General features: G+C 41.6%; 1 protein-coding gene and 1 non-coding gene across 2 annotated transcripts in view; one reads left to right on the top strand and one right to left on the bottom strand.

Annotated features, from left to right (window-relative positions):
• Positions 1-575: 575 nt before the first annotated feature.
• On the bottom strand, positions 576-690 carry LOC139155031 (small nucleolar RNA SNORA76). Its single transcript, XR_011557018.1, has one exon. It is a non-coding gene; the product is annotated as a small nucleolar RNA SNORA76 (small nucleolar RNA).
• Positions 691-9,412: 8,722 nt separating this feature from the next.
• Positions 9,413-25,254, top strand: part of SLC9A3 (solute carrier family 9 member A3) — a 103,512-nt gene continuing 87,670 nt past the window's right edge. Inside the window, exon 1 of the mRNA XM_070729514.1 lies at positions 9,413-9,667. Within this exon, the coding sequence (XP_070585615.1) occupies positions 9,481-9,667 (187 nt within the window). The 5' untranslated portion in view covers positions 9,413-9,480. The remainder of the gene's footprint in view (positions 9,668-25,254) is intronic.

A 25,254-nucleotide genomic window follows, 5' to 3' on the forward strand; every position in this document is an offset into this window, starting at 1 on the left:
AGTAAACTCCACCATCTGCGCATGTGTGCCTTTTTTTCTATGGCCACGCATGCGTAGATGGTGGAGTTCCCCAGCTGGGAAGCTGGGCGGCTTCCCTGGGTCTTCCCCCTCTTGCCCCGTAAGACCCCAGCGGCGGCGCGAGCAACGGCGTGGGCGGGCGGGCGGCACGCGCGGGGACACCCCAGCTCCGCTGCCCAGCTGGGGAGCAGAGCTGGGGTTTCCCCAAGCGCGCGCGCGTTGCTGGGGCCGCTCCCCAGCTGGGGAGCGGATCTGGGGTTTCCCCAAGCGCGCGCGCGTTGCTGGGGCCGCTCCCCAGCTGGGGAGCGGAGCCGGGGTTTCCCCAAGCGCGCGCGCGTTGCTGGGGCCGCTCCCCAGCTGGGGAGCGGAGCCGGGGTTTCTCCAAGCGCGCGCGCGTTGCTGGGGCCGCTCCCCAGCTGGGGAGCGGAGCCAGGGTTTCTCCAAGCGCGCGCGCGTTGCTGGGGCCGCTCCCCAGCTGGGGAGCGGAGCCGGGGTTTCTCCAAGCGCGCGCGCGTTGCTGGGGCCGCTCCCCAGCTGGGGAGCGAAGCCGGGGTTTCTCCAAGCGCGCGCGCGTTGCTGGGGCCGCTCCCCAGCTGGGAAGCGGCCCCAGCAACGCGCGCGCGCTTGGGGAAACCCCAGATCCGCTCCCCAGCTGGGGAGCGGAGCTGGGGTTTCCCCAAGCGTGCGCGCGTTGCTGGGGCCGCTCCCCAGCTGGGGAGCGGATCTGGGGTTTCCCCAAGCGCGAGCAACGGGGTGGGCGGCTTCCCAGGCGCGAGCAACGGGGTGGGCGGGCGAAGGGCGGGCGGCGGTGGAAGTAAAAACACCATCTGCGCATGCGCAGATGGTGTTTTTACTTCCGCACCGCTACTTCGCGAAAAATCGATCATCGCTTGGGGTCCTGGAACGGAACCCTCGCGATGATCGAGGGTTCACTGTATATCAAAGTTATATGACCTTAACAAGATGCTAATAGCAACATTCTCAGACTTCAAATCATGTTCTAGGTGCCTTGAGACAAAAAACAGGTCTAACAGGTAACTACCACCCTAAGGTAGGCCTTCGATAATCTTCAATATAATTTGTCCCAGTATGAATAAGAAGAAAGAAATAGTTATCTGCATATTTTTTGTTTCCACTGTTAGTTGCTGTATTAAGTTGCATTAAGAACTCAACAGCTTCCTCACTGAAATGCCAGTAGTATAAATTTATTGTTTATTGGAAGTAAATTGCTCTTGGTTCCATGTTAGTCATTTGGACCCAACTAATACATTTTACAGTGAATAAAGTTATGAGTCTAAGGAGAGGGACGGCATAGAAATCTAATAAATAGATAGATGATAGATAGATAGATAGATAGATAGATAGATAGATAGATAGATAGATAGATAGATAGATAAGAATTGCTTCCTCCAGAAGCAGGTGGCTGGCTTCCAAATATTCTAAAAAATAATCTTTATTAAGTATATACTTTAAAAAGCACAACAAAAACAAGACATAACAAAGGTACATATAATTCTTAATATCACGATTATATGTTTCATATTGAAACAGGAAAAAAGAAGGGACAGGATTTTTTTTTTAATGTAGTGAAAAGTTGTAATAAAGAAGGAAAGAATTTATGCAAAGGAAAGAGGGAGAAGGAGAGAGTACCAGCTATTTAGCTGGCAATTCAGTAATATACGACCTCTGATTTAAATAAGTTGCCCTTCGTTTTTCTTTGCTCGTAGTGAGGTATTAATTAATTTTAATAAATATAAGTGCTTATCTAATGGGTATATACTTTTCTAATTGATTGATATTTTGGGGGTTTGTTCATAGTGTTTGTTGAGTGTCTACAGGTTATATAGATCAATGTCTTACGTACGTTATACAAAAATATTATTTTCATTTAATGATTTAGTTATCTGTACGTGTTGTTGTTGTTGAACAGTCTTCTTTTTAAATGATATTTAGATATCTTTTTTGGCTTAACCAATGGTACTATTTCTCCCAGGCCTTGTAGAAGTCTGACTCATCCCTGTTTTGCAGTTTCATTGTTAGTATTAATAGTATTATAAACGCTATGGAATCTTATTCAGGTAGTATAGAGGCCAGATTATCTTTCATGTTAATTTGTCAAGAATTGCTGCACAGCAGGTTTGTTAACATTACCCTCACAATACATACAGTAAACAAACCCCTAGGAAAAGAATATGGAAAGAGATAAGAGGTAGCCTTAGGTGCTATGCAGATGATTTTTTTAACAATAAAAAGAAAAAGAAGCTTGCTTCAGAAAATAAGAAATATCTGTCCTTTATATAATCTTCCATTCAAATTTCATCAACAATTAGAAAAGGATTCAAGGCTGATGGTCAATTTTGATTTCTCATGCTCTACTTCAGATAGCATTTACAATTTTATACTGGATAAGAAATATAAGAAATATATTCTCCATTTCTTAGCAATATATTTGCAAAGTATTTTTTACAATTATTTCTTTTTTCCCTTTTTAAAAATGTTATTCATGTGGTTTTCAGGAACAACTCATGCAAGAATCCATCCTATGCTCAAAATAATACCAATTGGCAATGCTCAGGGAATGGGAGATTGCAAAGAAAAATTGAATTGAGTATTTATCTATTTATTTCTTGTAGAATAAAATAGAATAGAATTTTATCGGCCAAGTGTGATTGGACACATAAGGAATTTGTCGTGGTGCATATGCTCTCAGGGTACATAAAAGAAAAGACCCATTTGTCAAGAATCATGAGATACAACACTTAATCATTGTCATAGGAGTCAAATAAGCAATGAAGAAACAATAAATATTAATAAAAATCTTAGGATACAAGCAACAAGTTACAGTCATAAGAGATGGGTGATAGGAATGTTGAGAAAAAACTAGTAGTAATAGTAGTGCAGACTTAGTAAATAGTTTGACAGTGTTGAGGGAATTATTTGTTTAGTAGAGTGATGGCGTTCGGGAAAAAATGTTCTTGTGTCTAGTTGTCTTGGTATGCAGTGCTTTGTAGCGATGCTTTGAGGGTAGGAGTTGAAACAGTTTATGTCCAGGATGCAAGGAGTACCGTAAGTAAATATTTTCACAGCCCTCTTTTTGACTCGCCTATATCCCGTCTTCATAAAATAGCTTAAATTGTATCATAGAAAATATTAAAATCAACTTTAATCACTTTTTTCTTTTTAAAATGATTTTTGCATAATGCTTTGAAGTTGGAATTGATGTTTAAATCATCAAATCCAAGCAACAATTCAGATTAAAGGATTCTCAAAAGATGGGTGCCTGACTTTGATTTAAAATATTCAGTGACCTCTTTCTGCAATTTATATCATTTTTTGTTTTTAATTGTTCAGTTGAAACCTGCCTTTTTGCAACTTAAGACTATAATTATAGGACAGCAAAGCATGTCTTCTTCTTGAATAACCTTACATAAGCTAGTTTATGATTAATACATTGAAATAGTGTGATATTCAATTTGTGCAAATTGTTCAGTGATATCAGGTTGCTTTTAAAGTAAATTGTGAGATTGATTCAAACGCAGTGAGGTTTTACCAAGTTATTGTTAGATGTTGCTACCTCAATATGCACTTGACTATGTTCACATGTTTATGTACTGCTGCCTGCCACTTTTGTGATGTTTAATTGTTTTAAGAAGTATTCTTAACAAAATAGAAAAAAGGAAGATGTATTCAAATAAAAAAGTACAGTACCAAGCAGGAAATATGAGAGGTCTGTTCTATTTCATGGATTTCATTCATTCCATGAATGAAAATATTACAGAGGAAAACAACTCACAAAGCTCTGGAAACTCTGAAAAAATATTATTATAAAAGCCCAGTCTAGTACAGTACCACTGAAAAAAGAAAAATAAGGAATTCAACAATAAAACAGCATTGTTGCACAAAGAACTTTCCAATAAACTGAAAACCAGAAGGATAAGCATTAAAAAAATGAAAGGAAGGTAGATAACTAAGGCTGAATAGTAACATATAATTCAAATATGCAAAGATTATCAGGAAAACTAAGGCTCAGAATGAACTAAGTGTTGCAACAAATGATGAAAATAATTTTAAAACCTTCCTTTTAACATATAAAATTTAAGAAAAAAGTAAAAGAAATAATTGGTCCACTATTGAGAGAAGATGACAAGGAAGTGACAGGTAGCATGGAAAAAGCAGAGCTGTTTAATTCTTTCTTTGTATGTGGCTTCACATAAAAAGAAAAACTAGCCCAACCTGCCAAAAACAGAACCATAAAAGACAGACTAGGAATTCAAATTAAAACAGGCAAGAAAATGTTATCCTTTCTGTCTACTCTAGATGAGTTCAAATCACCAGGACCTGAAGGATTACAGCTTCAAAGGACCTGGTCGATGTGTTCTCGGAACCATTAGATCATATCTTTCAAAGATCATGGACCATTGGGGAACTATCAGAGGACTGGAAAAGAGGTGATGTAGTTTCCACCTTCAAAAAAGGAGGGGGAAAAAGATCCGGGAAATTACAGACCAATCCACTTGATAGCAATATCTGGAAAGATCCTGGAAAAGATAATAAAGCAACAGATCTGTGAACTCCTAGAAGCAAGCAAAGTTAAGCAAAGAAGGCAACACAAGTTTGTCAAAAAGCAGATCATACTAGACAAATCTTATTTTATTCTTTGACAAGATTACTAAATCAGTGGATCAACAAAATGTTGTTGACATAGTATACGAAATGTAAGATCATTCAACAAAGCAGACCCCCACCTTCTTCTTGGTAAGCTAAAAAAATATGGGATACACACAGTGAAGGGCTACCAAAATTTTTACTACCACACTGTGGGTGTGGCTTATGTAGGATGCCCTGCATTTTCTTTCAACGTCTTTCAATGTAAATTGGGTGCTTTGGGGTGGAGCTCCATTTTTGTTACCCCCACTGTGTTTCCAACCCCCATCCGGGCAGCAGCCCAACCCTGGATACACAGCATTACCATCAGATGGTTTTGTAATTGCTTGACAAACAGCACTCAATGTGTAGTCCTTAATGGAACTACATCTACATGGAGGAAAGTAAGCCGTGGGGTACTACTAGATTCTGTCTTTAGCCCAATACTCTTCAATAGCTTCATAAATGATTTAGATGAAATAATAGAAGGGGAATCTAGATAACATAAAGCTGGCAATAATAGCCAAAATCACAGATAATGGGCTCAAGATCCAGAATGATCTCAACATACTTGAACCTTGGGCCCTATCTAATAAAATGAAATTTAGCACAGAAAAAACTAAGTTAAGAAAAAACTTAGGCAAGAAAAAACCCACTAGAAAAATATATGGAAAGAGATAAGAGGTAGCCTTAGGTCTTATGCAGATGACTTTTTTTAACAATAAAAAGAAAAAGAAGCCATCAAATCTAAGACCATCACTTTCCCCTATTTGGAGAGCGTTGCAGTTTAGTCTACCCATACAAATCTTTCACAATCCATACAAAATAAGTCTGTCTTTCTTACAGCAAGGAACACATACAGCAGGGGTGCCCAAACCCTGGGCCATAGTCCACTACTCGGTCTTGCCTTTCAGAATCAGACTGTGGAAGTGGTGGATGCATGCATACATGCAGATGTGTGTGTGTGTGTGTGTGTGTGTGCATGCACGTGCAAATGGCAGTTGCATGTGCCTGCCACTTACGGAAATGTAGCTGCCTATGCACACACACTTGCCCACTGCTCATGCGGAACCATCCCCTCTTCTCCCCTCCTCCTGCTAGACCAAAAAACTGAAAAGTTTGGGGAATTCTGACCTACAGAGAACTCCAAAGCTAATAGAAAGTTATCTGACCTTAACATGCTAATAGCAACATTCCCAAACTTCAAATCATTTTCTAGGTGCCTTGAGGCAATAAAACAGGTCTAACAGATTATCACTCTAAGTTAGGCCTTCAATAATATGGGTTTGAGCCAGTGTTCCCTCTAAATTTTTTTTTGGGGGGGGGGGCGGAAAAGTATAGTGTCTGAGCGGCAGTCCCTTTGGGACTGGGCGGCACAGAAATAATAAATAAGTAAATAAACAAACAAACAAACAAAAACCCACCCTGTTTTGCCTCAGAGAATTTCAAAATAAAATACTGTACTGTGTGTCTATAATAGTGAGCTCATAATAGGACAACTCTATCAATATCAAAATGCCACTTAAATAGTTGAGCTAGTTTCAAACTAGATTTTGATTTTCTTTCTCTCTTCCTTACTCCCATTCTTTTTCTTTCTCTTTTTCTTCCTCTCTTTTTTCTATCTGTTTCTCTCTCTTCCTCTCTCTCTCCTTCCCTCTCACTCTTTCTCTCTCGGCTTCTGGGCAGGTTTGGAAAACTCTGAGTTGATGATGATTTTTAAGTGAGCGATTGCTCACTGCTCAGCTTAGAGGGAACTATGGTTTGAGCTATAATTTTATAGTAGCTATGGACCATCTCACATTCTATACCTCTGGAAGGCAGATTAAAGTCCCCAGAGCATACATCTGGGGGAGCCCAGTACCAATCCAGCCATAAGTAGCTTTCAGTAAGGAAACTTACTAGGCAGCAGGGAAGCAGGTATAATAGCCACAACAATCCCAACTAATTTTTACAACCTGATATTACTATTAGGATCTTACCAGCAATTATCTGTAGGGCAATGCCTCTGAAAACTATCACAATGTGCTATGGGTGACTAGTCATCCCATAAATCTTGTCCTGTAAGCACAGCTGGTTCTACACTCAAATTCAACAGGGCATACAGTATTTCTGAATATCTGTCCTCTGTGCCCAGCACAGTAATAATACTGTATATACTAAATTGACCTCCCACAGACACACACCTACTATTAGATTTGGATGAAGGATCCCTTATTGCAGGCTAACTTACATTTTAGAGCATCAACCCCGAATGACTGGATACCTGGGAAGAACAGAAAGGAATGACATACAGGGCCTCCAAATATGTGTACTAAGTGAACTATCTTATTGTGCTGCCAAAGAACCAGCATTGTTGGTAACAAGATTTGAACAAGAGCAACTGGGAATGGCCCAAGATAAATCTAAGATGACTGTGGACCTATAAGGAAAGAAGAATCTTGAGAGGTGTGATTTATACTTGTTCTTCGCTAATGGATTGTTTTTGTTGACTGTTTTTGTGTTTCATTTTTTTGACTATTTCATAAAGTTGACTAATTTTGTGTTTCATCCCTTTTATTGGTCATTTATATTAAAAAGTACAATAGGGCTTTTTGTATTACATGAAGCTTTCATTATATGCTACCTGGTTCGTTATTTTTTTCAAAATCCTGCTTGTACTTTGCAATTAGCTTTTTATATTCAATTCATTCTTGTCATTTCTGGCAAATGTATTTATTATTTATTTATTTGATTTTATCTCACCTTTATTAGTCTATAAATAACTCAGGGCAGCAAACATACATAATACTCAGTGAAGGGCTGCACTTACCTTTCCCTACCAGATCAGTCCCGGAGGCTGGCAAGTGTGTGCACGTGAGCGGTGGTGAGCGTGCACACCCCTGTGTGAGATTTCAGCAAAAATTGCCAATTGTGTGAGAGTCCTTGCATGAGATTTTGGCAATTTTCGCTGATTTCTTTGCTTCCATTCATGCACAGAAGCAAAACCTGTGTGGGGGTGCATGGGGGGTGCACGGGGACACAGCAGGCATGAGCAGATGCACACGCATTACCATTTCCACTACCAGATCGGCAATCCCAGGCATATTGGGGGAAGCCCAATACGGATAATACTCCTTTCTCCTATTTTTCTTCACAGCAAAAACCATGTGAGAAGAAAAAGCCCCCCCCCAGCTGACTTTTATGCCATTCAATAATTAGAAATCACTATTTGATATGTCATGTGTTGATGCTATGATGATGCCGGTTTGATAACTCTGCCCTAAAGTAACCCTATAGCTTTCATGATGCAATGCTGAATATGAGGGAATGGACTGCTGTACCCCCATGACTTTGGAAGTTGCAGAAATGCATTTAAGTCAATGGTATGCCAGTACAGCAGTGCATTTGTCAAGAATCCTCCTACATCATGCCTAAACCATGGAGGATGGTAGTTGGTAATTTTTATGTGGGAGGTGCTCATTCCTGATCTATTTAGTATTGTAATGGTCCAACAATGAATGTTTTTAAATGGCCATTGATTCTATTGCTGCCAAAAGGAAACAGCCCAAATAGCCAGGATAAGCAATAGCCTCAAGCAGTAATAGGAATAAGGCAATTATTCCTTAAGATGATTTGCCACATACTGATTACATAGTGTGTGGGGGGAAGGGACTTTCAATGGAGAAAGAGGTTTGGCTTATTGAAGAGAATTCCTGTTTTGCATTCATGTTCTCAATAAATGGTTACAAGACCCTAGAGAAGGCTAGTTTTGAAAGAAGGGAATGTTAGATAAAGCTAAAACTTTATATTTACAGCTACAACTGAATGTTTAAAATTTTTTAACTTCAACTGCAAACAACCCTATTTTCCCCAATATTTGTTTTATGTTTAAACATTCATCTGATAATTTCATGAACTAATTGTATTCAGTTGCCTGGTTTACAGTAACTTCAAAGTATTTGTTACTATTTCAAGCCTGCAAGGCATTCATTATGTCCCAAAAATGTATCTATGAGTCTGTTTTCCCTCAAGCTTTTTCTCCCTTATCACCTAATAAATAAGTGGTTGTTTGAACTCCAACGCAAATCTGAATTGCTTCTGCAGGAGGTTATTAGTCTTGATAATGGGCTCAGGTAGGCTGTTTTTCCAGTTAGAAACATTGAGCTCTTTACAACTCCTACTTATAAAGAAAGGCATCTATGTTTAAGGGATCAAGTCCATTGGGTTTTTTTTATATCTACAGACCATTGGAATTGTTTTTCTCTGATAAAAGAAAAATTCTTGTATTGAACCAATGTTCTTTCTTGTTATGTCTTATGTTCTTTAAATCAGTGATTTTGTTGCTGCTCTAAATACTGGCTTTTTTCAAGTCAGATGGTTTGTAGTTGTGTTTCTCATAACAGACACAAAATACCAGAGAGAAGTTTAACTATTCAGATATCTGCAAGCTTTCTCACATTCACATTGCTGTAACTCCTTGAGGTTTGTCATTGATGTTCCACTTTTTCAAATGGAAAAATTCTAGTCAGAGTTGATCACAATAGATTTATCAAGAAACCTCTGCCCCAAGGCAATGGTAACCAAGGCGAATGTATAAAGGCAGCTGCAACTATGGTATGGCTGACCCCTGTTGGTTGTACACAGCTGTGCAAGCATATGTAATACTGTTGATATCTAATAGCAGCAGCAGCAGCAGCCTTTCACCCTTGGAAATTTATCTGATCCAGCCTCTCATCTAGTTTTCCATGTCTAGGGATTCACTTCAGCCAATGAAGTGAGCAAGCAATCTTTGCAGATATTCAGTAATTTGAAAACCTATTATTTAAAGACTTTGCCATCATGGGCGCAGTGCAAGTTTGGGGGGGTTTCTTGGTTTTTTTCCTTTTTCCTGTTGCAGCACAAATGGAAGACACCACTCCAAAAAATACAAATGAAGCTTACCAAATTGTCACTTTCAAATGGCATCATGTCCAGGATCCTTTTATTATTGCTGTCTGGATTCTTGTGGCCAGTCTGGCCAAAATTTGTAAGTATGAAATTCTTCATATAATCTTCTTTGTACACCCTTTTACCTACACAGATTAGTTTTTTATACTGGTTTTAGCTAATGCTTTATTTTTAATTACTTTAACTGTTTGTATTGAATTGGGTATTTTATCAGTTATTTATTTTAACTCAAAATATAGTTCTGCTTGTTGCTCAAATATTTATTTTAGGCATTAAACCTAGGATTGGTTTCAGATTATATTTTCCCACTATATTTATTCTCTGCTATTTTCTTCTATCTCTATACAAATGACATTCTTTTTCTGAACTATTACGGAGAAAAAGATTGATTAGCTGCATAATTTTCTTTGAACAGCATTAGGAACCATCTGATGGCATCTTCTATGCTTACAGCTTGTACTTTCCATGCTATACTGTACAGACCCTAGAAACAAAGATAACTATATTGAATAATCAATGCTTGGAATTATTAGGATTGTGAGATCAAATCATATCTTATCTAAATTGGAGAATATTGTGAAATGCAAATTTGTATTTTTCTATATATGGAATTATAGAAAATTGCAATTATTTAAAACCATTTTTTCTACTATATACAGCATCTGTTCTAGTACTGAAGGAGCTTAAAATTAAAGACTTACCTCAAAATAAAATTTGGAAAAGGATGATTTCTGATACTTTATTGAGGATCATTCCATTTTTTTAAAAAGGTGGAATTATGATAGATCATCTGATTTATAGGCATCACAACGTATGTAGAGGTGGAGGATATTTTTTGCTTACATTAATAATACAATTGAATTAGAAAGAAGAACAAAGTTCTAGCTTTTCAAGTCTACTTTGTGTATTAAAATTTAAGGAATGAAAAAGCACAAAAAGAGGGGGAAATCTAAGGATTCTGAGATTGCAGATTAATTTTAAATCTCAGTGTTTAATCCACTCTCTTTATTTCAGCTGAGTAAAACATTTATTATTGGTATCCTGAAAGATTTGGGAATCAGCAAACGGTTTCTTTTCCTTGATCAATCTTGTCTGTTGCTTTAATATATGGAAAAAAGGAAAGGCATGAAGCAGAAAAAAGCACAAGTATTTAAATATCTCTTTCCCCCTCTCCCTCTGCCTCTCCTTCTCCTTCCCTCCCTCCTTCCTTCCTTTCCTCAAAAGAATGGGTAGTGAGAATGGATAACAACATATCATGATCTAAGAATCATCACTAATCAGAATAGGTATTATTTAACTATGGCTACAGACAGCATTCTATGTCCAATAGACCAAATGCACCCTTAACTACATTTTTGTGGGCATTAAAACTTCTCACCATAGCAAAAAAGTAGCAAAAAACCCCCTTATCAGTATTTGTCAATTTGATTTCTTCTTTTGTTTGTGAACTTTCCCTGTCATGTATGTAGATGTATTATAGCCTAATAAAAAGGGGGAGAGAAAGAAAACATAGAGTATGGACTGTTACTTTTAAAAGGGCTTCCAGCCTCTAGACTCTACCCTTACCGAGCATAGTTTATTTTATTATACTCAACAAACAGATCATATGAATTTAAAATCACAAACTATCCCATATTTCAAGAAATAAAGAAAGTTATCGCATTAGTCATTAATCTTCTCTGATCCTGCAGAGCACTGTGCAATATTTGACTACCTTGATATATAAGAATCTGGATCATGCCATGACAGAAAGTCCATGAAAGCTATGTTTGAAATAAAAGGATTCCCAGATGCCTATAGTGTAAATATAATTGAATATAATTATTGCCGTATACATTTCTGATATGTGCGAAAAAAGTTATTTAGCAAATTTCAATGGGGTTTTTTTTAGCTATAAGGCAAGCAATTCTCCTATTTCCCCTATGGTTTGTTTTATGTTTAAACATCCATCTGACAATTTAAGTGTACCAATTTTATTCTATAATTTAGACTTACTGCAACTTTTTGCTTTTATTTTAACTTGCATTAAAACCCAAATATTTATCTATCAATTTGTTTCCTCTCAAGAATCTGAATTGATTATTCCAAAGAAGAAAGGAGCCAGGATTGGCAAACAATGTTCTGAGTTTGAAAATTGAATATTTGGAGAGGATAAAAATTGCTCTCTGTGGTTTGAGTTATAACACAACTTTTCTAGGAGGCCCTGGCAGCCAAGTACACATGAGCTAAATAAAGCTCTTAGGCTGGGCATTGTAGGGCATCTTGTGGGCATATATACCCCACAGAAATGCTTTTATCACAGAGCAGGTAAAATGCACTTCATAATCCCTACAAGTGAACCCCATTTCTTTAGATTGCAATAATATACCAGAATAATAATGCATATCATAGAATGTGCTCATCTGAAATACTACAAAAGGAAGCAAAGAGCATACCATAGATAGTTATGTCTACCATAAAATAGCTAAACAACGCTGTGTATCGATAAATCCATATAAGAGCCTATAGCACAACATTTAACTCAGTACTGTATTCTGGGAACTGATAAAAACTGGTTCTTTTGAACCAGGGGTGAGTTCTAATTACCTTTCCCACCAGTTTGCCTCACAACGGAAGTGCAGGTTTTGCCTAGTTTCTATATAGTGATATTTTAACTTGTAACCTGTCCTTGTTATTATCTTGCAATTTGACTATTAGCCCTTCCTATTTTTGTCCTGTCAAGGGGTTCTTTGTCAGAACAATGAAAAAAACCCAGAAATTACTCAGATATTACTATATAACAATAATACATTAAAAGAATATTCCCAGTTAATGATCTTTGCAAATGGAAAGAAAAGGAAACAGGAAAACTCATCTTAACTGCTGACATTTGAAAACAACCAAGTAGGAAATTGTCTTGTGCAAATCCAAGTAAAATCATAATTGAAGAGAAAATTTAATCTGTGAATGGAAAACTTTCAAATGACTTGTGATTGCATATAATATATGCCTTTAGTGACAGGTGCAAATTGGACAAATCTGTGCAACTCACAAGTAGGGCCAGAATTTCCTGAGGTTTTTATGGTTGATAAAAAAATATTTTGTTTTACAATATTAAAGTTATTTTATAGTACATATGATAATATGAGTTTCTCATTCCAGCCCTTTGTAATTTTTCTACAAAAAAGGCAAGAAAACCAAATCCCGGTTTTTTGCAACTGTGGTTAGAAAGGAGCTCAACAACTTCACAAAAAGGCAGAGACCCCCACAAGGCTCTAGTACCTACTTTAAGGAATCTCATGCTCAGTGCAATATGTAAAAAGCTATAAAACCAAGACAAATGCTTATTCAATTCCATTTAAATATTCTACTACAAGTGCCTATCAGTTCTTGAAGTGCTCATAAGCTATGTGTTAACCATTACCATTTTCCCTAATGTTTAACTAAAATCTGCTGCATTCAGTCCATGCATACCCCATTTTTGCAGCTTAAAGCTAACTGCAAATAGACAAGTCCATCACAACCAGACTGATACAGAATGGAAAAGCAAAGTTTATCTCAAGATGTTCAGCAAATGTATGGATAGAAAGAATACCCCCCCCCCCAAACCAATCCTTTACGATTCCAATGACAGAATCTCCAAAGTCACCAGATATGCTCAAGCTCGCTAATTTTTTTTCTATAAAGTTTCAATTATTTTGTCCATTATGATATATCACAATACGCCAATTCTCAGAACTCCATGGTTCTGGGAATGGGTATATTTTTAATAATGAGAGCATGATCAAAAACCAGGTTTTTGCTTCAGAAGATTTCATATGTCTAACATAGGTAAAGTGACTAGATTTTTGCATTGGTAAAGACACCATTGATTTGGGGGGGAGGGGGTGCTTGATTAAAATTTTGGTCAATATGGAGCAAAAAAATTCTCTTTATTTTTTTCTCTCTCTCTTCCTCTCTCCCTTATTCCTCTCTTTCTTTCTCTTTATCTCTTCATTCCTCTCTTTTCTCTCTCTTTCTCTCTCTCTTTCTCTCTCTTCCTTCTGCCTTCTCGCTTTCTTTCTTTCTTTCTCCCTCCTTTCCTACCTCTCGCTCTCTTTCTCTTTCTCTCTTCCTCTGTCCCTTTCTATTTCTCTCTCTCTCTCCCTCTCTATTTGAGGGCAGTTTAAACACTCCATCCTGTTCCAATGTTACCTCCCTTAGCTTTCTGATCGAGGGATTAAATGCCTAACAGACAGACCAGCCCCTGCAGATTCGGCTGCCCTACGTGGATCCCACTCCAGATGGGGTAAACTGGAACAACCACGGCTTCCACACGGCTGGTATCCTGGGCTGGTGTCGAAGGGTGAGAGTGTACAGGGTGAGCAGCCATTGGGCACATCCAGGAGCGGCGCCCATTTCCCGACGGGGCTGCTGTAGGTGTGGTCATGCTCGCTCACCACGCTGCCACCTCCCCTGTTGCAGCTCTCAGGGAGTGAGAAGGGTTCAGGCCTGAGGTGAGCCTACAGAGGCAGCAGGGCTGGGCAGCTATGGCAGGCATGGGGCAGCAGGGCAGGCAGCGAAGGGGCAGGCAGCAGTTGGCACTGGCCGGCTGGCTATGCTGGTATGGAGGTTAGGCAGCTGGGACACCCGCCACCGGGATCCTAAGCTCACCTGCTGCCTCCGAAGCCGAATAGTGAAAGTTCAGCACCTCCCTGGAAGTTGGCTCCAAACTTTGCCAGGCTTCGGGACTGGGGTGGGGGAATCTCTAACATTCCAAAATCGGGACATTTTTAAACCGCCACGGGACACAGTACAAATCATTGAAAAGTGGGACTGTCCCGCCAAAGTCAGGATGTCTGGTCACTTTAAACATAGGTTTAGTGGTGGGGGGGAGAAAAACACTAGGCTATTCAATATTCTACCACTGCTTTCTTTTTTTATCATATTTTTATTGTTTTTCTTTAAGACAAACAATACAGAGAACATTTAACATTTAAAGGAGCTACCATTGCTCCGCTAATCATAAAAGTCTAACTAATACAAAAAGAAGTGTAACTATGATCAGATCAGTACAGAAATACAGTAATACCCCGGTTATTGCGTCCCCGACCATTGCGAACAGGGTAATTTGCGATTTTTCAACCCGGAAGTCAAAACACCATCTGCGCATGTGTGCCCTTTTTTTTCTATGGGCACGCATGCGTAGATGGCGCCCGGCAGATCAGCTGCTGGGCGGCTTCCCTGGGTCTTCCCCCTCTTGCTGGCGGGAGGGCGAGCAGCGGGCATCAGCAAGGAGTTTCCCCACCGCCCACGCAAACTCCTCGCTGCCGCCCGCCCTTCGCCCGCCCACGCCGTTCATTCTCGCCGCTTTCGAGCTGAGTCCTGAAGCGAATTCGCTCCGGGACTCAGCTCGAAAGCGGCGACAGCCAGCGCGGAGAAGCCGTTCGCCGGCGCTGGCTGTCGGCGCTTTTGAGCTGAGTCCCGGAGCGAATTCGCTCCGGGACTCAGCTCGAAAGCGCCGACAGCCAGCGCGGAGAAGCCGTTCGCCGGCGCTGGCTGTCGGCGCTTTTGAGCTGAGTCCCGGAGCGAATTCGCTCCGGGACTCAGCTCCAAAGCGCCGACAGCCAGCGCGGCGCGGCTGTTTTAAAATGTCGCCGCCGGCATGGGGGGCTTGCCAGCACCCCCCGGACCCCCAACCTGGGTTTGTGGGGCTGCTAGGAAGCCCCCCATGCCGGCGGCGACATTTTAAAACAGCCGCGCCGCCCCCAATCTTCGGCTCCTCGCTAGCGCTGCGGGAGTAAAAACACCATCTGCACATGCGCAGATGGTGTTTTTACTTCCGCAGTGCTACTTCGCGAAAACCCGCTCATTGTGGGGGGTCCTGGAACGGAACCCTCGCAACGAGCGGGGGATCACTGTACAGTTTATAATGTTCTGCTTTCTTATAAATTCTACATCTATATTTCCATTATTATTATTATTATTATTATTATTATTATTATTATTATTATTATTATTATTATTATTATTATTATTATTTGGATATGTATGCCGCACCTCTCCGCAGACTCAGGGAGGCTAACAACAGAATAAAAACAGCATGTAAATCCAATACAAAACAGTTAAAAAAAAACCTTAATTCTAAAACTAAACATACATACAAACAATCATACCATGCATAAATTGTAAAGGCTTAGGGGGAAAGAATATCTCAATTCCCGCATGCCTGATGGCAGAGGTGGGTTTTTAGGAGCTTGCAAAAGGCGAGGAGGGTGGGGGCAATTCTAATCTCCGGGGGGAGTAGGTTCCAGAGGGTCGGGGCCACCACAGAGAAGGCTCTTCCCCTGGGCCCCGCCAAATGACATTGTTTTGTTGACGGGACCCGGAGAAGGCCCACTCTGTGGGACCTAACCGGTCGCTGGGATTCGCGCGGCAGAAGGCGGTCTCGTAGATACCCTGGTCCGGTGCCATGAAGGGCTTTATAGGTGATGACCAACACTTTGAATTGTGACCGGAAATTGACCAGCAACCAATGCAGACTGCGGAGTGTTGGTGTTACATGGGCCTTTCTGGGAAAGCCAATGATTGCTCTCGCAGCTGCATTCTGCACAAATTTATATTATAATTCATATAATTAAAATCAATTCTAATATCTATAGATTTTTGTCAATATATTACTAAAATATCATTTTAATAATGTAATTAAACTAATTAAAATCAATTAATTAAACTAATAAAAAACTTACACTTAAAATTTCTTTAAATACTACAATACTATATAATTATTCAATTTAAAATCTACTTCTTTATATCTATTTTAACAATATAATGAAATAATTAAAATCACTTATTCAATCTAAAAACCTTATCCTTTAAATTTCTTAACATACTACTATTGTATATTTAATTTAATAAGTTCAAATGTTTTAGAATTTATGTATTTATTTATTTATAAATACTTCTTCATCTTTTGGTATTTCCTTTTCTTTCCATTTTTGCGCAAATGTAATTCTTGCCGCTACTAAAATATGAATTATTAAATAATACTATATATTTCTTTTTTATATTTAGTATCACAAATGCGTAGTAGGAAGAATTCTGGAGTCTTTTTAATCTTCTTGTTCGTTATTTCCTTTAACCATTTTTCTACTTTATTCCAATAGATCTTAGCTTCAGGGCAAGTCCACCATGTATGAAAGTATGTACCAATTTCTTTTTTACATTTCCAACAAACAGGAGAAATATTAGGGAACATCTTTGAAATCCTATATGGTGGAAGATGCCATTTGTAAAACATCTTAATTTGATTTTCTTTAAAGGAAATTGATTTTGTTATTTTTCCAATTATATATTTATTTCTTTTTATTTATTTATTTTCCAAAATTTTTGCACCAACTGATCATATTATCTTTCAATATCCAGCCTATCGTTTTATAGTTTATTAAGTATTTATATAACTTTCCAATTAATTTCCCTTGATTTTGAATCAATAGTTTCCCAAGTATGTTATTTTCTTTAAAAAAAATAAAAGTTCTAATATCCTTTTGATATCTAGAATTGATCTGCACATAATGCCACCAATCTATATTGACACCTATCTCTTGTAGTTCTTATTTAGTTCTTAATTTTAATTGATTGTCCCATAAATCTCCATATTTCCATATCTTCCCATCTTTTAAAAGGTTTGGGTGTGAAATGGCCTCAATTGGTGAAATCCATTCTGGCATTACTAAGAAATGATTTTTCCTTATTTCATTCCAAACGTCTATCAATGCTTTTCTGATAATATTACTTTTAAAGTATGAGTGGGTTTTAAACTTTTCATACCATATAAAGGCGTGCCAGACTAACATTAAATCATGGCCTTCTAAGTTAAGTAATCTTTGATTTTCAAGAATTAACCATTCTTTTATCCATGTTAAAGCGGTGGCTTGATAATATAACTTCCAATTGGGGAGGCCAAGGCCTCCTCTTTCTTTATGATCTTCTAATGAATTTTGTTTTATTCTTGGTTTCTTACCTTGCCATATGAATTTTTTTGTAATACTATTTAATTCTTTAAAAAAAATTGGCCCAGGATTAATTGGAATGACTTGAAAAAGAAATAATACTTTAGGGAGGATATTCATTTTGATTGTGGAGATTCTTCCGACTAGGGATAACTGCAAATTATTCTATATTTCCAAATCCTTTTTAATCTGGCCTAACAGTTTTATATAATTATCGTTTTTTAAAGATATAGCTTTGGAGGTAATCCATATGCCTAAATATTTTACCTTTTTTGTAACTTTCATATTTGTTAAATTTCAAGATGTTTTATCTGTGGCTCTGTCGTTTTTTGTTAGAATCTGTGTCTATTCCTTATTAATTTTCAGACCTGCAACTTTCCCGTATTCTTCTATAAGATCTATCAACTTTAAAATTGATGTTGAAAAATCCTCTATTATGAAAACTACGTCATCTGCGAAGGCTTGGACTTTATATGTTTCTTTTTTAATCTTCAACCCTTTTATTTCCTTTTCTGCTCTAATGTTAAGGTAAATAATAGTGGTGATATTGGACACCCTTGCCTCACTCCTCTTTGTATTTTTTCTGTTTGTTCACTGTTTATAATTCTAGCTGATTGGTCAGAATATATAGAGTCTATATTATATTAAAAATTTTAGTTCCTACATTTATCATATTTAATAGTCTGGTCACTTTAAACATAGGTTTAGTGGGGGGAGAGAAACACTAGGCTATTCAATATTCTACCACTGCTTTCTTTAAGTGGTCATTTAATTCTTTCTGTTAAACTTATACATTCATACATTTTTGATAATAGGTAGATATTGACAATAGGTAGGCCCGTATAACAATATAACTCTATTTTGTTATTCTTAAAAAATTGTGAAATCCAAAATATTAGTGTAGCCACAATTGAGACATCTTGTCATTATCCAGGTAGAGGCCAAAAAGAAAGTTCATAATCTTTCTAGTTCAGATCTTATTTCATGCAAACCCCCTCCCTCATTAAAATTGCTTTCTAAACTGAAAAGAACCAGTGTAAATTCTATTGTATTCTATATTTCTAGGTTGAGCCCTTATGGCTCAGCAAATATTACATCACCTCTATAAAACCATTTACAGTGGTACCTCAAGATACGAACCCCTCGTCTTACGAACAACCCGAGATACGAACCCGGGGTTCAGAAAATTTTTGCCTCTTCTTACGAACTTTTTTCGTCTTACGAACGCCAAACCCGAACTTCCGGGTTCGGCGTTTGGGAGGCTGCTGGGAAGCCCCGCAGCCCAGCTGTCACCTTTTAAAACAGCCGGGGGGCTTCCCAGCAGCCTCCCGGAAGCCGAAGCAGGAAGTTCGGGTTTGGCGTTCGGCTTCGGGAGGCTGCTGGGAAGCCCCCCGGCTGTTTTAAAGGTGACAGCCGGGCGGCGGGGCTTCTCGGCGGCGGCGGCAGGTTCGTAAGATTGAAAACGTTCGGCAGGCCGCTTTGGTTTTTTGGCTGGGAGGGAGGGCAGGAGGTCTGGCGCTGGGGGAGGGAGTCAGGAAGGTCCTCCTGCTCCCCCCTCCCAGTGAAAACCACAAAGACGGTCTGCCGCCGGAGACCCCTTTGTATTTTTGGCTGGGGGAGGAAAGCAGGAGGCGCAGGATCGGGCCGGCGGCGGGCACGGGAAAAGGCAGCAGGTCTGGGACACCCCCCACCCCAGCACTTTGAATCCCGCCGCTTCTGCTGGATACGGGCGGTGGGCGGGGCGAGCTGCCAAAGCCCCTGGCTTTCGCGCCGCCCGTCCCACCCACCGCCCGTATTCAGCAGAAGCTGCTGGATTCAAAGTGCTGGGGTGGGGGACTGTCGGGACACCCCCCCATCCCAGCACTTTGAATCCTGCCGCTTCTGCTGGATATGGGCGGTGGGCGGGGCGAGCTGCCACAGCCCCTGGCTTCCGCGCCGCCCGTCTTCAGCAGAAGCTGCTGGATTCAAAGTGCTGGGATGGGGACTGTCGGGACACCCCCCATCTCAGCACTTTGAATCCTGCCGCTTCTGCTGGATACGGGCGGTGGGCGGGGTGAGCTGCCACAGCCCCTGGCTTCCGTGCCGCCCGTCTTCAGCAGAAGCTGCTGGATTCCCCCATCCCAGCACTTTGAATCCTGCCGCTTCTGCTGGATACGGGCGGTGGGCGGGGTGAGCTGCCACAGCCCCTGGCTTCCGCGCCGCCCGTCTTCAGCAGAAGCTGCTGGATTCAAAGTGCTGGGATGGGGACTGTCGGGACACCCCCATCCCAGCACTTTGAATCCTGCCGCTTCTGCTGGATACGGGCGGTGGGCGGGGCGAGCTGCCACAGCCCCTGGCTTCCACGCCGCCCGTCTTCAGCAGAAGCTGCTGGATTCAAAGTGCTGGGATGGGGACTGTCGGGACACCCCCCATCTCAGCACTTTGAATCCTGCCGCTTCTGCTGGATACGGGCGGTGGGCGGGGCGAGCTGCCACAGCCCCTGGCTTCCGCGCCGCCCGTCTTCAGCAGAAGCTGCTGGATTCAAAGTGCTGGGATGGGGACTGTCGGGACACCCCCCATCTCAGCACTATGAATCCTGCCGCTTCTGCTGGATACGGGCGGTGGGCGGGGCGAGCTGCCACAGCCCCTGGCTTCCGCGCCGCCCGTCCCACCCACTGCCCATATCCAGCAGAAGCGGCGGGATTCAAAGTGCTGGGGTGGGGGCCTGTCGGGACAAGCCACGCACAAAGGCCGAGGCAAGGCTTAGCAGGAGGAGAAGCCAACCAGCGAGGCGGTGGGCTGGGAGCCGCAGGCGAAAGGAGCTCGGGCATCGGAGCGCGGCGCCAGGCATTGTTCTCCGGACCCCGCCCGCTCAGCCCCACGGCGGCCCTTTCCCTCTCCAGGCTGCGGGCGGGGTCCGGAGAACAATGCCCAAGCTCCTTTCGCCTGCGGCTCCCAGCCCACCGCCTCGCTCGTTGGCTTCGCCTCCTGCTCAGCCTCGCCTCAGCCTTTGTGCACGGCTCCTCCGCCAGAGCTCTGCCGCGCGCGCCCCTTCGCAGCCCCCTCGCTCCTTGTCCCGACAGCCCCCCCCAAAGAGCCGCGCGTCTTCCCAGCCATCTCCCGAAGCCCAACGCCAAACCCAAACTTCGCTCCTGTCCTGGCTAAATCGTGTGGCAGTAAACAGGCTTTGGGGTTTTGGCTGGGGGGAGAAGTAGGACCTTCCTAACTCCCTCCCCCCCAGCCAAAACCCCAAAGCATGTTTGCTGCCACACGATTTAGCGGCGAAGTGACGTGAAGGGATGGAAAGCTGAAACCGCCCGGTTTCAGCTCCCCATTCCTCCACGTCACTTCGCCCTGAATGCTTCTTGGCCGCCTGGCAGAGCGCTCGCAGCCAGCGGGCGGCGGCGGTGGGGGGGGAAACCTCGCAGGGAAGCCGGGCAAGAGCGATCTTCTGCCGGCCATGGGCGAGCGGCGGGGAGTCGCCAATGGCCGGCAGAAGATCGCTCTTGCTGACCTGATGCCTCGCGGTGAAGCCGGACAAGAGCGATCTTCTGCCGGCCATGGGCGACTCCCCGCCGCTCGCCCATGGCGGGCAGAAGATCGCTCTTGCCCGGCTTCCCCGCGAGGCAGCAGGTCAGCATCCTGGGCGGGCGAGCGGCGGGGAAGCCGGCGGCTGTGGCAGTTGCTGCCCCCCCCCGGCTGTTTTAAAAGGTGACAGCCGGGCGGCAGCGTTTTTTGGGGGGTTTTTTTGTTGTTGTTGCACGGATTAATAGACTTTACATTGTTTCCTATGGGAAACAATGTTTCGTCTTACGAACCTTTCGTCTTACGAACCTCCTCCTTGCACCAATTAAGTTCGTATCATGAGGTATTACTGTATTATGTTTCTGGAATGGAGATAAAAAAAATATATGAAAGTTTTCTGATATAACAGTCCAGCCTTCTTATGCAGTACAGCATGGTGATTATATTTTTGTTGTTTTTATATATTTGCACTTGAGATCTTTATTTTGAACTAAGTCAAGCTACTTCGAAAAATACCATGTTAATATTACATCTCTCCAATGGCCACCTGATTAAAATTTTCTACTACGAGTGTCTCTGAGGCAGTCTCTCCCACTATTGAACAACTACTGTTAGTATTGTTCTGCTGATATTCAACTGCAATTTACTTCCTTGTTTGAGCCCATTTTTTCTTGTACAATAATATAATTAGCTTAATGGAGCACTACTTGAACACCAGTGACATTGACAAAATCACCAACAGTCAATTGCAAAAGCCATTTTTACTCAAAACAATTACATCCTGCAATAGGACCTCTAACACCATCAAGCACCCACATCTGTCTATCCCAGATCCTTGGGAAGGATTCAATTGATGGATTAAAATGCCAAATTCAATCTAAATACTGTGTGACAAACTAGTCACAGTAGCAAAATTGGAAGAATTGCAAAAGGTTACTCAAGGCAAAAAAAAAAAATTAAAACCTTGACAGAAGTAACTTAAACTGTAGAGACAAATTAGGGGAATTGGCATTACAGGAAATTAGGTTACCTATTGAAGTATTTTCATTCTGGAACCAGGCATACTCTCTTCTACCTCAGAAAGAACAATTAAGAAAATAGAAAATAACAACTATAGCCAAGAAGATTAACACGAATTGAAAATTATAAGCACAATCTTGAAATTGGAGATTGTGCTTATAATTTTCAATTCGTGCTAATCAAGCCAATCAGAAATATTTTCACAAATTCATAAATGAAGTGACTGTAGTGACTCAGTCATCAACTAACAAAGAAGAAAAAGTGCAATTCTGGGTACAGATATGGAATAATCCAAAGAAATGCAATACGAACGTAGCTTGGTTAAATGAAATGGATAAGAAAAAAGAAAGCTGAAAATGTAGAATTTGTAACAACAGCAGAATTGGTGGAGAAAAGGACAAGATCAAAAATTGATCAACAGCACATGAAGATGAAATGCATGGATTTTGGTTGAAACTCAATCTACCCTCACTTGCCAAGCAGTTTAAAAACATACTGCAAGGAGGTAAAATTGAAGAATGGCTAACATCTGGCAAAACCTACTGATAATAAAAAATCAAACCAAAGATGCAGCATTATGCAATGACAGAACAATTGCCTGCTTACAAAAAACTTTCAGATTGCTAATTGGTTTGGTAGCAGACGCAGTCCAACAGCATCTAGTTGAAAAGAAGCTCGTTCTACATAAGTAGAAAGGAAACCACAACAGAGGAACAGATCAACTTCTAATTGACAAGATTATTTTGAAAACTGCATGTTTATTGCGTAAGTGCACATTTCTCACACATGTGCACATCACTTCACGGAAATGACCCTCAGTGCATGTACAGTACTAAAAAACCTCAAGATGTTGGCACTGTAAACTTAGGGGCATGGCAGGCCCTGTTTGCTGCCGGTTCCAGTGACCCAGGCTGCCATGTTACTATGGGTTCTTACTGGGAGAAACTCTCTTCTGATTTGACCCACCACCACATGATTGGAAACAAATTTGGTAGAAACATCAGAAATTTTGTGCTAAAATTGATGGCACAGTGGAAGACACAGATGCTGGTCAATTATGATAAATTGAGAAATATTAACATCAAGAAATGAATCTTACTAGGAGAGTCATTATCATCACTACTGTTTATTGTTGTTCTGATTCCTCTGTCAACACTACTGAGCAAGACAGACTATGGCTATCAAATATAGAAAACATTTACTAATTGCATTTTACATGAATGATATATACCTGTTTGAGGTGGGGGAGTCACCTGAAATGGAATCACTGCCCAACACTGTCCAGACATACAAAATACTTTCTGAAGGGCCCAATTGAGCAAAGGGCATAACTGGCACACCAGTTGGACTTTTGCAAAGATCTTTCTGTCCTCAGCTGACATTTGTTCTTCAAGCAGAAACTGCAATTCTAGGAAGACAACCTCCACCAATGTTCCCTCTAATTTTTTTCGGTGTGGGCGGAAAAGTATAGTGTCTGAGTGGCAGTCCCTTTGGGACTGGGCGGCATAGAAGTATAAATAAATAAATAAACAAACAAACAAATAAATGAATGAATGAATGAATGAATGAACAAATAAATAAACAAATAAGAAAAAAAATCCCTTATTTTTTATTTAAAAAAATTAATAATAAAACCAAACCAAAATCTATTACTATTATTACTATCTTCTCCTATTTTTCCATCCCTGTCTCCTCCCCCCTTGTGTGTGTGTGTGTGTGTGTATGTGAACTCTTGAACCATTTCCAATAACAGGTGAGGGCTATTGGAAATGGTTCAAAAGTTCACACACACACATACACACAGGAGGCTGAGGGGTTTTTTTTCTCTGTTATTATTTGGGTGCTTTTTACCATATGCTTTAAATCAAGAGTCATTTCTCTCTTTCTCTCTCCCCCTCTTGCTCTCTCTCTCTTTTTCTGACTTTCTCTCTCCCTCTCTTTCTATCTCGCTCGGTCTGTTGCTCTCTCTCTCTTTCTTTCTCTCTGCCTCACTCTTTCTCTCTTGTTTTCTTTCTCTCTTGTTTTCTTTCTCTCTCTCTCTATTGCTTTCTTTCTCTAATACTCTTTCTATTTCTCTTGCTTTCTTTTTCTCTCTTGTTCTCTCTCTTCCTATCTTTCTCTCCCCCTTTCTCTCTCTCTCCCTTTCTCACTTACTTTCTCCCTCTCTCTTTCCATCTTGATCTGTCTGTTGCTCTCTCTCTCTCAGCGAGGGGGCTGCGAGAGCACTTTCTCCGAGCGCTTCGGGAATGCCTGCCCTGCCTCTACTGCAGCCCCCTTGCTGAAAGCTCGGGACAAAAGCGCTCCCAGCGAAGGGGCTGCGAGAGGGGCGTGGCGGGCATTCCCAAAGCATGCAGAGAAAACCCTCTTGCAGCCCCCTGGCTGGGAGCGCGGATGATGATGAGAAGAAGCCGCAGCTGCCACCGCCACGGGAAAAGTCACGCCCCAAGGCGGGAGGTGGAAAAAGCCGGAGAGGGGGCGGACCAGGCGGGCGAGGTGCAGCAGCGAGAGGTCAGGGGCGTGAGGGGGCCGGAGGCACCATGGGGAGGTGGGGGCAGCCGCAACTCCCTTTCCTTTCACCCATGTCTACTGCCAGCGCCTGCCTGCGCACACACACCCTGGGCTGGCAGGGGGATGGGGAGCGCGCGGGGCACCTCTGCACTTTCATCGCTCCCCGCCCCAACTCCAACGCCCAGCTCCTTGTGCGCCCTTGGAAGAGGGTGTGTATTGGGGGTATTTTGGGGTGCGTGCATGTGCGTGCAGCTTACAAGGAATACTGACCCCCACCTCACTCATTCCATACCATCTTTGAAGTGAGAAATGCCATGCTACCAATTCGAGATCAAAGATGGATTATCCCAAGATGTGGCTGAGCCTAACATCTACATTCACTTGACCTTGGTAGGTTTGAATCAGAGAAAGTTCTGATTCAGGGAAGCCCTCATATGTCCAAGCATTAGGACAGATCCTTGGCAGCCTCTCTTACCTGGCCTGTGGTCAAAACATGGTACTGAAACAGGGTGAAATTCATTTAACTTCTCTACTGGTTCGCAAATGTGCTCAAGGTGTTCAAGGTGCACCAACATAGCACCAAGGCTATCTCAGGGTTAAAATCCAGTGGCTGACACAGATTTAGATAACCCATTTCCTCAATAATTCTCATCAGTTGCAGATA

Source organism: Erythrolamprus reginae, chromosome Z (assembly GCF_031021105.1).
Source record: "Erythrolamprus reginae isolate rEryReg1 chromosome Z, rEryReg1.hap1, whole genome shotgun sequence".
NCBI classification, from domain to species: Eukaryota; Metazoa; Chordata; class Lepidosauria; order Squamata; family Dipsadidae; genus Erythrolamprus; species Erythrolamprus reginae.